The 13,177-nt window shown below is 38.9% G+C and overlaps 1 protein-coding gene across 10 annotated transcripts in view; it reads right to left on the reverse strand.

The window, feature by feature from the left end:
- Positions 1-13,177, reverse strand: part of BAZ2B (bromodomain adjacent to zinc finger domain 2B) — a 133,892-nt gene that overhangs the window by 9,590 nt on the left and 111,125 nt on the right. For all 10 annotated transcript variants that reach the window (XM_086615931.1, XM_086615933.1, XM_086615939.1 and 7 more), the window contains 7 exons: positions 9,655-9,898; positions 7,637-7,699; positions 6,301-6,445; positions 2,258-2,922; positions 1,422-1,695; positions 1,081-1,236; positions 459-619 (listed from right to left, as the gene is read on the reverse strand). In XM_086615931.1, coding sequence (XP_086472057.1) covers positions 459-619; positions 1,081-1,236; positions 1,422-1,695; positions 2,258-2,922; positions 6,301-6,445; positions 7,637-7,699; positions 9,655-9,898 — 1,708 coding nt within the window. The remainder of the gene's footprint in view (positions 1-458; positions 620-1,080; positions 1,237-1,421; positions 1,696-2,257; positions 2,923-6,300; positions 6,446-7,636; positions 7,700-9,654; positions 9,899-13,177) is intronic.

Consider the following 13,177-nt stretch of genomic DNA (forward strand, 5'->3'; position numbering starts at 1 on the left):
AATTCTCAACTCTTTCACACTCACAACCATCACATGTTCTCCCTGACTCTACAATACTCAAGCGAAGTATTACGATGCACTTGTAGGCTTTTCTGAAAGCATTACAGCAAAAACCACCCAAACAAGGCAGAACCGCAGCAAAACACCCTAAAATCCAACAGCCTACATGCAATGACATCTTTGCATTCATAGACGGTTAACAACACGTGCAGGGAGCTGCACACCGTACAAGAACGCTCTCCAGGAGCTGCCAGTCTGAGCACCTTCAGCTGAAGATTAACTGAACAAAATGTTTCAAATGCAAATATCCATGATACGACGGCAGTGGATTCGTTTTATTTGCAAACAATTAGAGATGGAATAAGAAGGCACTTACCAACAGCAAAAGGACTGCTACTATCTAATTTAAATTCTTACCACTTATTTTAAAGAGACGTTTTACTAAAAGTTGGTTTTACCTTAACTTGTAAACTAGCTGATGCAACTCTCCTCTCTAGATCTTCCACCTGCTGAAGAATAGCAAGATCCATCTCCATTGCTTGTTCTTCTACCGACCAGTTCTCCACAACATCTCGAGTTACCTGGTTATCTTCATTTTCATTGATATCAATAATTGCAACTGTATTTGAGAATCACATTTTTATTATTTTAATTAGTATAATAACTTCTCTGAGTAAATTCAAGCTGATTTACCTGTCACTCCAGTCAAATGTTGAAGCAAACATTGTAAAAGTGTACTACTCTTAAGATATCCAATACAGACAATAAACTCTGTAGGTTTGCAACCTTGCAATTTAAAGGCAAGGAAGGGAAGGAGAGACTGAGCTAGAGTGTTACAGAGAGGGAAAGCACTCAGAAAGGTTACCAGCACGTACGCCACGAGAGGAACTTGTATCAAATGGGATTTCTCCCATCCTGTAACTTTCCAGAACAGGGCTGGTGAAAAGGCAACTACAATGAGACCTTTACCTTTTTCCTCCAGCAGCTCCTCTAGCTCTGTATCTAAACACATCTGAAAGAGCTCCATGCCAGTCGGCTTACGCCCCGACACCACGTGTAACGTAAGTATCAGTTACATACCATCCTTATTTTTGATGCAGGCCAGAGTGATGTAATCCATGTGTTTCTGTATTTGCTTTTGTAAGGCCTTTTCTCTTATTCCCCTGAGATGCAGCACTTTAAGCAAAGATTTTAGGTCCTCCGGATCAGTAATCCTCCACCACCCATACTGCATTTCTAATTCAAGACAAGCACAGAAACACTTTTCAGGCGTTTTTTTTATGTGATCACACACAATCAGATTAGAGAAATCATCTAGTCAAATTCAATAGGCAAATTATAAAAAAATATAAATTGTAACACTATAGTGGCAGTGTAGAAGTTATCCTTCACATAGTTCCATCTAATTGTACTGTACTTACCTTCTGGTATAGGTTTTGGGTTAGGATAATCTACTGGCTTGGCTACTTCAACTGCTGCAGAATGGGCAGAAGCTGTTTTTTCAGTCTGCAGTGCTGGTGATTCACTTTTACTTGCAGGAACATTAGAGGCCAAGAATGAGTTACCATTCACTTCCGACAATCCCAAACCTGATCCAAGAGCAGGTAAAGGAGACGAAAATGGAACATTTGAAGTAAGAACTCCTGTAGGCCATCCACAAAACTGAAGTCCCATTATAGGCAGTCCAGTCTTCATCTGCCACATGGAATACATTGTTAACACAATCACAACTACTATTATTAATTATTACCAAGAAACCCAAATTATGAGTAAGATGCTGTTTTGTCAAATGATAATCAAAACATAATGGAGGCCTTTACTCAGTACTTTGATTAGTTTAAGAAAAACTAATATAAAACTAATGTGTAATACTCATTACGGCCCTGTTAATGCTTAAAAAATCCTAGCTTTTAAAGGGACAAGTGTGATGTGCCACTTTTCTGAAAACTAGTTTATTTATTTATTTCCTTTTCATTTCATGTCAGTGACCAATCTCCTGAAAGCCAAATTAAATTACTGAAATACACGTACAAAATATCATACATTGGCTTACCTAATTTTACCTAAATCTTTTTTATTAAGAAATATCTAGTATTATCAAACAACTGCAAAATGGAATTAGCTATTAACATTTAGAAACAGAAAAAAAAAAAAGGAAGATCAAATGATAGCACTTCTGTGAAACAATTTGTCTAAACAGAAATTCTGCCCAAATAAGTACAGCAAATTCGGACTATTGGAAAATTAATTGCTTCACCTGCAGTGGTGACAATGCAAAAGGACTCAATCCCATGGGACTCTGTGCAGAGGTTGAGCTCAGAAGAGGTGATGGAACGGGTGAAGGTGACTTCGACGGTGGATGTGACTGAGGAGTAAGTGATGCTGCAGTCGCTGGTGTATCCGTATGGGTAACTGACGTGTCATCACACGGCGTTCTCGGTAACAGGCTGAACCACTGCCTGCCCTTTTCAGTGAGAGTCTTTAACAACTGATCATTTGGAATTAGTGGAGAGCTGTAAAACTTTCCTGTCCCACTTGCATTAGGACTGAAAAGATTATTAGAATCAGACTTGTCAATGGTGCTTTGTGACACAGTGGGCTGGAGGCTGCAGAGCGAGTTTTTTGAGTTACTTGGGTAAGATAACGTGCAGCCATTTGCCGCGCTGCCATTAGGTTTTGGGGACATAATATCACATTCAGGTGGCATTTTTGCTACCTCTAACAGTTTGCTTAGTTTTGAAAATGACCCAGGCTTTTGCAAAAACAAATTAGTGCTGTCTTTTTCTTTCAGATCTTCCTTTTGCTCACAGTGAGTTGTATTCAAACAGTGTAATTTTTCTTCTGTCTCAAATTCTTCTTCTTTGATGCACATGCTTTCTACCTTTCTTAACTTTTCTTTTTCCTTTGCAATTTCTTCAAGGCCTAAAAATTTACAAGAACAAGGGATGAAATATAACAGACCAACTAATTTAGACCATTTTTATCATCATAGTTAAATAAAAAATTACTTGCTCAACACACGCTAGATCACAATTTTTTCTTTTCTTTCTTTTTTTTTTTTAAATGAAATCACTTCTCACTTCAAGCAACACTTTGCAGAAGGAAAAAAGCTTCAACGCACACACAGATTTAAACCCTGCTGAACACCTGCAGGAAGAATAACCTTAACACTGCTAACATAGCTATAGCATTCTCCCTTAAGCTGCATGTAAGTCTGAAGCAGTTTGCCGGGGCGAAGTCTTTGAAAGGGACAAATTTATGGCAGCTTTCTGTTTGCAAGATTCTCCACGCTTTGTCAAAACAGTCCTCTGTTTATATCAAGAGGGTACAATGCTTACAGCCATAAAGCTTATTTTCACAAAGGACCATTTCATTAAACTCGCAGCCAACTATGAAAAGAAGGATCAAAATTCCTGTTGTGAAATCAAACATTCCCCCCACATTGGAACACAACATTAAATATTTTATCTCCTTTAATAAAAATCATTAACAACTTTGACTGTGAAACAATGTCAACGTTCTTGAAACTTTGAAACTCTTTCAAGAGCCACCCAACATGACCAGGACTCCATGCACAGCTAAGCAGACAGATGCCATCAGACTGTAACGTGTAAGCAGTGTAAAGTACAAGAAGCAGAAGTTGATTGCAAAAGCCAGTTTCTTCAAGTATAAGAGGTGTGGAAGAAAAGGAAAAACATTTTTCTGTCTTCTTTGCTCTCCTAGTCATTCTTAACCATTTCTCTTCTATCCTTATAACTTTAGTCTTAAAAAGTGTAAAATGGGATGGAAAAACATCAGGAAAAGGGGGACAAGATAGAAAATCCAATATTCCAACTAACGTGTCCACAGTTACAGCGTATGTCATGATTTAAACGATCTGAGTATCAGCATAAGACATAAAATGACTACACGAAGAGGGACAAAGTATTTTTTAAATGGACAGACCATTCAACAGTTTTTGTCTCACGTTTGCAATGTTTAGATAAAGGAATTAGGAGTGAATAAACCGTAGAATTTACTGAAACAGGACAAACTAAGAGCTGAAGGGAAAAGGGAGTAGTTGAGAACTTAAGAACATGTCCATTTTGCTATTCAAAGAGACTAACCTTTCATTAAGACAATATATTAAAAAATAGTCTGCTCTACAATTCTTGGCTAAAACTTTTGTTGTGTTTATTTGTTTGGTTTGCTATCTTAAGACAAGTAGGTATATTTCAAAGATTTTGGTTTGAATACAATTCCAAAGCATTTGGAGATTCATCTGGTTAAAATATAATAAAATATAGTGAACCAAAGGAACACAAGCAGTACAGCATACAACAGTTACATTCCGCATCCAGCTACTCATGTGCAAAACAGTTCCTAACACACAGCATAAAATACCCCACAACAAGAGACACAAAAATTATTTTTTATGCTACCCATTTCATAGGATCATAGAGTCATAGAATGGTTTGGGTTGGAAGGGACCTCAAAGACCATCCAGTTCCAACCCCCCTGCCATGGGCAGGGACACCCTCCACTACACCAGGTTGCTCAAAGCCCCATCCAGCCTGGCCTGGAACACTTCCAGGGATGGGGCAGCCACAGCTTCTCTGGGCAACCTGTGCCAGTGCCTCACCACCCTCAGAGTGAAAAATTTCTTCCTTAGATCTAATCGAAATCTGCCCTCTTTCAGTTTAAATCCATTGCCCCGTGTCCTGTCACTACACGCCCTTGTAAAAAGTCCCTCTCCAGCTTTCCTGTAGGCCCCCTTTAGGTACTGGAAGGCGGCAAAAAGATCACCCCGGAGGCTTCTCTTCTCCAGGCTGAACAGCCCCAACTCTCTCAGCCTGTCTCCATAGCAGAGGTGCTCCAGACCTCAGATCATCTCTGTGGCCCTCCTCTGGACCCGCTCTAACAGCTCCATGTTAGATGGAGCTGTTGGGGATGCTGGGGACCCCAGAGCTGAACACAGTATTCCAGGTGGAGTCTCATGAGAGCAGAATAGAGGGGCAGAATCCTCTCCCTCGACCTGCTGCCCACGCTGCTTTGGATGCAGCCCAGGACATGGTTGGCTTTCTGGGCTGCCAGCGCACATTGCCGGCTCATGTTGAGCTTCTCATCCACCAGCACTCCCAAGTCCTTTTCCTCAGGGCTGCTCTCAATCCACTCTCCGCCCAGCCCGTACTTGTGCATGGGATTGCCCCGACCCACGTGCAGGACCTTGCACTTGGCCTTGCTGAACTTCATGAGGTTCTCACAGGCCCACCTCCAGCCTGTCAAGGTCCCTCTGGATAGCATCCCTTCCCTCCACTGTGTCCACCACACCACACAGTTGGTGTCATCTACAAACTTGCTGAGGGTGCACTCGATCCCACTGTCCATGTCGCCGACAAAGATGTTAAATAGCACTGGTCCCAGTACTGACCCCTGAGGAACACCACTCGTCACTGGCCGTCCCTTGGAATGGAGACATTGACCGCAACTCTTTGAGTGTGGCCATCCAGCCAATTCCTTATCCATTGGGTGGTCCATCCAACCACTCCATGTTGCCCAACTTTCTCTTTGTTGGGATGCACCGCTCCCGAGCTTGGAGGAGGTGATCCTTGAATATTTTAGAAAGGTAACTTCGAGATCAAGATTAGACTTAGGAAAAGTTCTACCACTTATTTTAGACCAAAACAAGCCTCACATTTCGTATCATGCTCTAATGTTACAGTTGTTTTAATTAAATAGTCTCTAGAATCATGCAATTCTCATGAGATCACGCAATTTCAATGTGTATCTGGGCGGGTTTTTTTTTTTGAGGGGGAAAACTTCGGCATCTGTTGGACTAAAAGAAAGATCACAGTTGGTAAAACACACAGACTAAATCATATTGTTAATTAGAAAACATAGTACTTCACTGTGAAAATCCTGTTCTTATTTTTGCAGACATATATCAAATCTTCAAGCACAGAACAGTCTGTGCATTGGCACAAAATATAACAACTGAAGATGCATTCTGAGGTCATCCTCGTTTTCATCTGCAGAGCTCACTGCCATAGGGAAATGTGAAATAATATAGAGCCAAAAAACATCCCACGTAGATATATATGAAAAAGCACAACATACAGCACTGTACCAACGGAAAACTTCCAATGTATGAATTCTCACTTTGAAAGTATTAACTGGTATTTAACAACCAGACAGTAGCCTCTGCAGCCCCTGGTTGAAGGTGAAGCTTAAAGACCTTGCTGCACAAAATTACAGCCTACAGAGATGGGCATTGTGTCTTGCACAGTACGCCTTGTCACATTGTTCCTTTATGGTTCTTACCTTCACCACTTTCCATGCCTTCTACGAAAACGCCACCACACTGGGGCAGAATCCAGTATCGGCGCCTGTAACGATCTTGACCAAACATCATTGAACGCAAACAGTGCGAAGCTTCAAATAACTTCTTTCTGTACTGGCTTTGTTGCTGTTTTAAAAAGGGAAAGCATTACAAATCAATTGGGGAAAAAAATCTGTTGTAACAGAAAACATCTGCTGGCTGCCAGACTGAGCAGAAGTTGAGGGGTCACACAAGGAGGCCTTCTTAGAGATTTTGTGTGTGTGCGTTATGCGATTATTCTACTCACAATTGCTGCCTTGATGATTTTACTTACAGAGTTCCCTTTAAAAAAAAAATCAATTCAATCACTTCTTGGTTCAGCCTAAGTTTATCCATCTTGCTATAAAAACACATTTTGCAATGGTAGGTCCTGCCTTTTTAACACCGACTCTCAAAGAACAACAGGAACAAAGACTTCATTGCGCAAGAACAGCTGAAATCTTCTCATTTATACAACAAGAGCTAATGGTAAACAGCGCTGAAGCTGGCAGATACTGCAGCTCCTGATGGGAAACTAATATGGTATTTTAAGTGGTTCATAAAAAAATGAGAACAATAATGTTTGAAAACAAATTCTGTATTCAAATACAAACAGTTCTCTGAGGGGGGCCAAAAAGAATCTCCGTTTGTTTAATCAATTCTTGCTCTGCTAAATTGACACTGCTGGAAGGCAGGTGTAATTCTGGACTGTCAATTTACTACAATTTGGAATACGAGAGATACCAACAGACAAAGTCTTAAATGACAGTTTTTCCAATAGGAAGAACGAAAACATAGGCCATGAGTGCCCCTATCTATAGCATTCTATCTCATTTATGTTTCTCTTCCTATGCCGTTGTTTCTTCTTTCAAAATCCAAAGCAAAGACAGCTCTCTGTACTGGCTTGGAACACTGCTGCAGAAAGCAGAACTGCAATTATTTGTATAATGGAAAAGTCATTGCCTCTTGTACACCCTCTCATCACTTTCTAGTATCAATGAACAGAAGTAGATCAATTAGGTCTGAATAAAAAATTGTATTACTTTTTATTCAGAGATGTATGAATATATTATCAGCAGCTTTCTAACTGTCTTTTGAGTCATACCCACTTAGTACGGCTGGACCAAAATCACAATTCAGGTGTCATGAACACTAACATCATGCACATTTTCATGGAATAAAAACTGATCCTTATTTCAATTTATATTAAGCTGGAGCATTGAAAGCGATGGTTAACATTCTAACTCACGACATCCAGTGATCAAATTTGTAGTATAATAAAGACAAATGACCTCTCACCTTTGTCAGTTTTTCAATCTGCTTCTCTAGTTCTTCAACACTCACTGTCTGGTCCCCATCATCCTATAATCATCAAACATACTGTCACGACAAATTTATTTCAGGATAAAAATGATACTACAATGTCTTACTAATATTACAATAAAAGGTGTAACAGAAAAGGAGAGGCAAATTCTAAGCGTAAAAAGCTCCGAATTTTGTGCTTGTTCAATATTTCTGACTAGGAACAATGTAAACGGAAAAAAATGCATCTTGAATGTTTCCAGGCGCATACAAAGGAGAAAGTTCATGGCCAATGTTTGCTGAAAATATTCTTTTACTGAAAGAAATAATTCAGTTTGTGCATGAACACTTGAGACTACAGAATTAAATTTTAGTTTCTATAAAGCTTTTTGGATACTCAAATTCATTTCGTAAGTGTTTTTCATGAATGAAATAATGGAATCTGTCAACATCTTATCAATCAGCCTTTGGTCTGTGCACACCTGCATTTTATTTCAGTGTCTACAATAAATTGTAGAGCCACTTTAAATTACAACTCTGCTAAAAAAGTTCCAGTACTAATCTTGCTGCTTTTTGAAGAGGAAAACATCCATGACTAAGTCTATGATTCCCTTCTGCTTGACAGTTTAAAAACGAGAGTCATTTCCATAAAAAGAGTTTTAATTTAGTTCAAGAAAGTCTTTGGGGACAACAGTAAGTTTCCAGAAGAATACAAACAAAACGCCGGGAGTTCCCAGTCACCTGCACAGTAAGATACTGGTCTTGTATTTCTTGGCTCTGTAAAAGCGTACTAGAGTGAAGCCTTCTGAAACACCACATACAGCACGAACACACGGGAATTTCTGTTACACCAAAAAACTCTTCTGTCTACAGGAGTTACAGGACTTGGAAATTACAGTTACATGAAAGGCCCAGTGCACCAAAATAGGAGATGGTACTAAAGGGAAAAGATTAAGGGATGGATGTGAGATTAGATACCTAAACATTACTTTATTCTGAAGTATTAATTTTAAGAACTTTGTGCTATGCATCTAAGGTATTCTCTTCAATTCATACACACTACAGAACTTGAAATAAATCCAGACTAACAGCACAAAGGGCTGTTCCTACCTTAGGAACTGGTTGGGTTTCTGAAGAAAAGCGTGTGAAAGACTTGAGTTCACATACCATGTTGTACACGTGCATTGTTCAAGCAGCCGTATCCAAAGCACCCACAAAACCTGACACTGAACTTCAATAACTGCATAAATGGATTTTCTGACAAACAGCACGACACCCCAGTGCACTTAGAGGTAGTATTTCATATTGCTTGTCTCTTTTACCAGCTTCCATCCAGTAGAGAATCCTGGAGTTCTACAGTGAATCCTACAGCCCTGTGGCACTTCTATTAAAAAGTCTTTTGAATATTGTAGATGCAATTCAGCTAAACAAGCTAAAAACGCTTCAGTGATCCTTCCTGTATCTCATCTGATAAGTAAAATCTATCACCTTGTGATCAAAAACAGTCAGGCAGTGACTACCCTAGAAAAGTTATGGAAAAAAATACACAGGAAGGTCACAAGTAAGCTTTGTAACAGATAACGTTAAACATAACTTTACACTTCTTTTATTATTTTGTGAACTAATAAATGACCTTTATTCTCCTCTAAGAGAAAACTACAGTTTGCTAATAAAGCTGCAGTTCTCTGGATCCAGTTCGAGCTTTCAGAATTTCAGAGAAATTAAGACTAAGTCAAAACAAGTAAGCAGGAAAAAACCAACTAAGCCTAAACCAAAACAAATCAAACAAAACACCACCAACAACAACCCACACTATAATAGCTATCAAATAAAAGACAAAAATACTCTAGAAAATAAACTTATTCCAAAAATTTCAAAATATTGGAGGTAAATTATTCTTCCTTCCTTTTTACTGTTTGATTTTGGGGACGCAGTGCCATACTGCAGAGAAACAGAAGGAAAACAAGTTTTAATTAATTAATTAATTACGTTTCACTATACTTAAAATCCCCCACCTCATCCTCACAAGCTTCTGCCTTCTTTCCTTTTTTATCGTCTTTGTCCTCTTCATCCTCATCATCCTCATCTGCCTGCTCATCACTGTCGTCATCGTCATCATCATCGTAATCACTGTCCCCCGCCTTCCGTCTGCGCTTGCGGCCCGGTGTCGGTGTTTCCGGAGACGGCTGTTCCTCTCCTACATCACCACCTCCTGTAGCGTCTCTTTTGCCAGTTTTCTTGGCATGAATTATTCTAAGCCTTGAAACACACGACAAGGGGTGAAATTATGGAGTATGTCTGTAGCACAAACATATCTTTCCTCCTGTGTGACTGGAAGTAAATCACACATTTTAGATTCAAATTAGCTCTTCTGTTCTAATATGACATTGCATTTTCTCAATACTTATTGCCATTAGTCAAGAAGAAAAATTCAGGTTATAAAACCCCATAAGCCTCTTATTCAGTTCTGAAGAGAATTTCTGTTTGTCTCACATGAATTTTATTGTGTAACTGTTTAAAAGAGATGAAATTCAAGAGGGATTTTAAAAAGTCAGGAAAGACAGTTAGAAGGAAGAACTATTCCAACTTCTTTATCTTTTCTTCTATGCATTTAAAAATATGAGGATAAAATACTGGTGTCTGAAAGGGGAAAAAAAAGGCGAAAATCCTCAGTTGGAAGTATGAAATTATTTATATTTGCATGGCAACAGCAAGATTGGTTTAATTTTTTTTTTTTTCATTTCAGATTTTTATGCATTTCTATTAGATATTATTTGACTTTAGTCTTTTGGCTGATCTTTTTATTCTAGGACATACCTTCCTTTCTGAGAAATCTTAGCTACCTAAAGTATTAGGAGATCACTCAAACTCTCATTTTTCCTTTTATGAAAGAAAAGGGAAACTTACATACCAGTAATTATGGTTGTAGTAGACCTTCTTCTTCTATAAAAACCCTATAAGACAAGATTCCACACAGCAAAAATTACAGTTCCACCTATCAGGGAGCTAGCAGGCAAACATGCTGAATCACAGGAGGTGTAAATAGCCAGGCCTAACCAGGCATTGATAAGGCAGACCAAAACGCAACTGACTTAGAAGAGATTCATAAACACGTGTAGAAAAGACAAAGATTTTTGTAAGAGATGACTGGAAGAAGGTAGGATGGGAAAAGTAGAACGGTAACGACAAACACAATTACCAGTACGTAATTTTTCCTTGTCATACTTCTCTCTCTTCCCATCCTACAAAACAACATTCCATACAGCAAGTGGCTACGAGCACGACGAGAGCTGTCGCAGTACTGGCTTCTGGGCACACCGACAGGTGTATCGGCCTCTAACCCGCTGATCAACGAAACCAGTGCCCAAAGGGCAGAGTTACATGGAGCTGGCACTGCACGAAATCATCCAGGGGCCTTCAACACAGTCAGCCTTTGGGGCTTTTGTGTGTGGCTAGTGGGTTTTTTTGTTGGGGTGGGGTTTGTTTTTTTTTTTTTACGCTGTGGTTAATCCACTGGAGAATTTAGAAAGTTTTACACTTTTATTCTTCCAATACAAATAGATTTTTAGCTATTTTAGCAATCTAAAACACTTTTAGATGAAAAAAATGCCTCTCAGTGAATAAGAAAGCAAAGTAATATTTTCAGGTCCAGTGCAAAATGCCTTAGTCTCACTGAGTATCAATACTACTCAGGCTTCCACTGAGTTAAGTTTCTTACAAAAAAAATTCCTTTTTACGACAATAACTTCAAAGCATCAAATCCTCTTCATCTGGACTGGAAATTCCTGCCTATACACAGGAATTAACTGTCAAACAAAGCTACTAGTCAATGACTGGATTGACTGCTGTGTGACTGGACAATTTTAGAGACAAAACATACTAAGATAATCTTGAAGACCATTCAATAATAAAGCTGAGAGACGAAGTTCCATGACCAGTAAACACCTCTTTCATACACCTAAAAGAAATGAGAAGATGCAAAAAAGGCTACTTTTGCTGAAAGCAAAAATAGAGATACAATGCTGTCAAGCACTAAAGGAAGCCTGCATGACGCTACAAATTGTAAGGATGGAAATGAATCCAAGAGGCTCTTTTTTAATAGCACCATAAGCATAAGGAGGCAGCAGCCTGTATCCAAAGTGGCACACAGGCAGAAACCAATGAGAGCATAGTTTTAAAAATGTTCAGGTATTTCAAGAGATAGCATAATTTTCCTGCTGCTACCTAGACATATGGCTCACTGAGAGCAGAAAACCTGCACTTAGAAAACTGCTTCTCACTTTCAGGTATATACCAAAATGACATCTGCAACAGAGGAGCAAATTATAAAGTCTATCGGCCTACAAAAAGAGAGGGTGGCCCATCAGATAATCAGATGCATGACTTAAGCCTGCTCTAAGCCAATCTGTAATGTTTACTAGATCATAGAAGGAAAATTCACCTTTTTTACTTAATTTTCATGTCTTCCTCCTAATTTTTGCACATAAATATTAAGTAGTAGTAAGGCAAAGAAATTCTCAACATCGTAGTTTTAAAATACTTCAGAGCTTAGGTCTCAAAAAACCAAAAGTTTCCCAGTTCAGTATTACCACCTCCTACCCAAACTCGGTGAAATTTGTCCCCTCATGTAACACTGCTTTTGATACACCATCATCATTTACAGCTGAGATGGCCTCACTGGACAGAAATTAACTTACAAGTAGTATGCCATAACACCGGCATGTTAAAAAGAACATCCTCGCAGTGAAAAACCTTGTTCTGCCGTATTTCACGTCTTGTAAAGGAACAGATATGAGCCAATCCTTCAAGCAGCTGCATTTCATTTTTATTCCCTTTCACATTTATCAAGGTACAAAAGAGATGCCAAGGAGAAGATGTGTAATGGAAAAGGAGATGCCGAGATCACGATTATCTAGTTAAAAAATAGCTGAATCATCTCAGGTGAGACAGTCTTCTGACTATAGCGACACAGAAAGCACAGAGAGATTAACTGATCGTATGAGACAGGCGTCTTTACAAAAATGGTGACCAGGATCAAGATTCACATCTAAATGTGACAGAGAGGGAATTAGATGCAACCTCTCACTGACCACCAGCCCAGCAGAAACAGTCGAGGCAACTCAGAATTCAGTTTTCAATCATATATATGTGTGTGTGCGTGTGAGTGCGCATACATACATATCCTTAAGAGGGAGGAGGGGGTAAAGAAAAAAACAAAACAAAACAAAAAAAACCAAAAAAAACCCAAAAAAGCATCCTGATAGGCTTTTATACAATGATTCTTTTTTCCAATCTGGGATTTTAATGTTGCTTTTTTGTATCTTACAGGTTTTCATATTATTTTTTTGTCCCCCACTCCCAATATCCACTTGAGAAGCTAATCTCATAAAAAGCGAGAACGTAAGTAAAAAAAAATTAAAAATCACTTAATGAAAACATTTGATACAGGTAGAATCTTTTCTCATCCCACTTGGATATACTTCAAGACAGCCTGGACATAGTGGTATGAAGATTTCCACAACAAACACTGGCAAACCA

Source organism: Tauraco erythrolophus, chromosome 8, assembly GCF_009769465.1.
Source record: "Tauraco erythrolophus isolate bTauEry1 chromosome 8, bTauEry1.pri, whole genome shotgun sequence".
In the NCBI taxonomy this organism is placed as follows: domain Eukaryota; kingdom Metazoa; phylum Chordata; class Aves; order Musophagiformes; family Musophagidae; genus Tauraco; species Tauraco erythrolophus.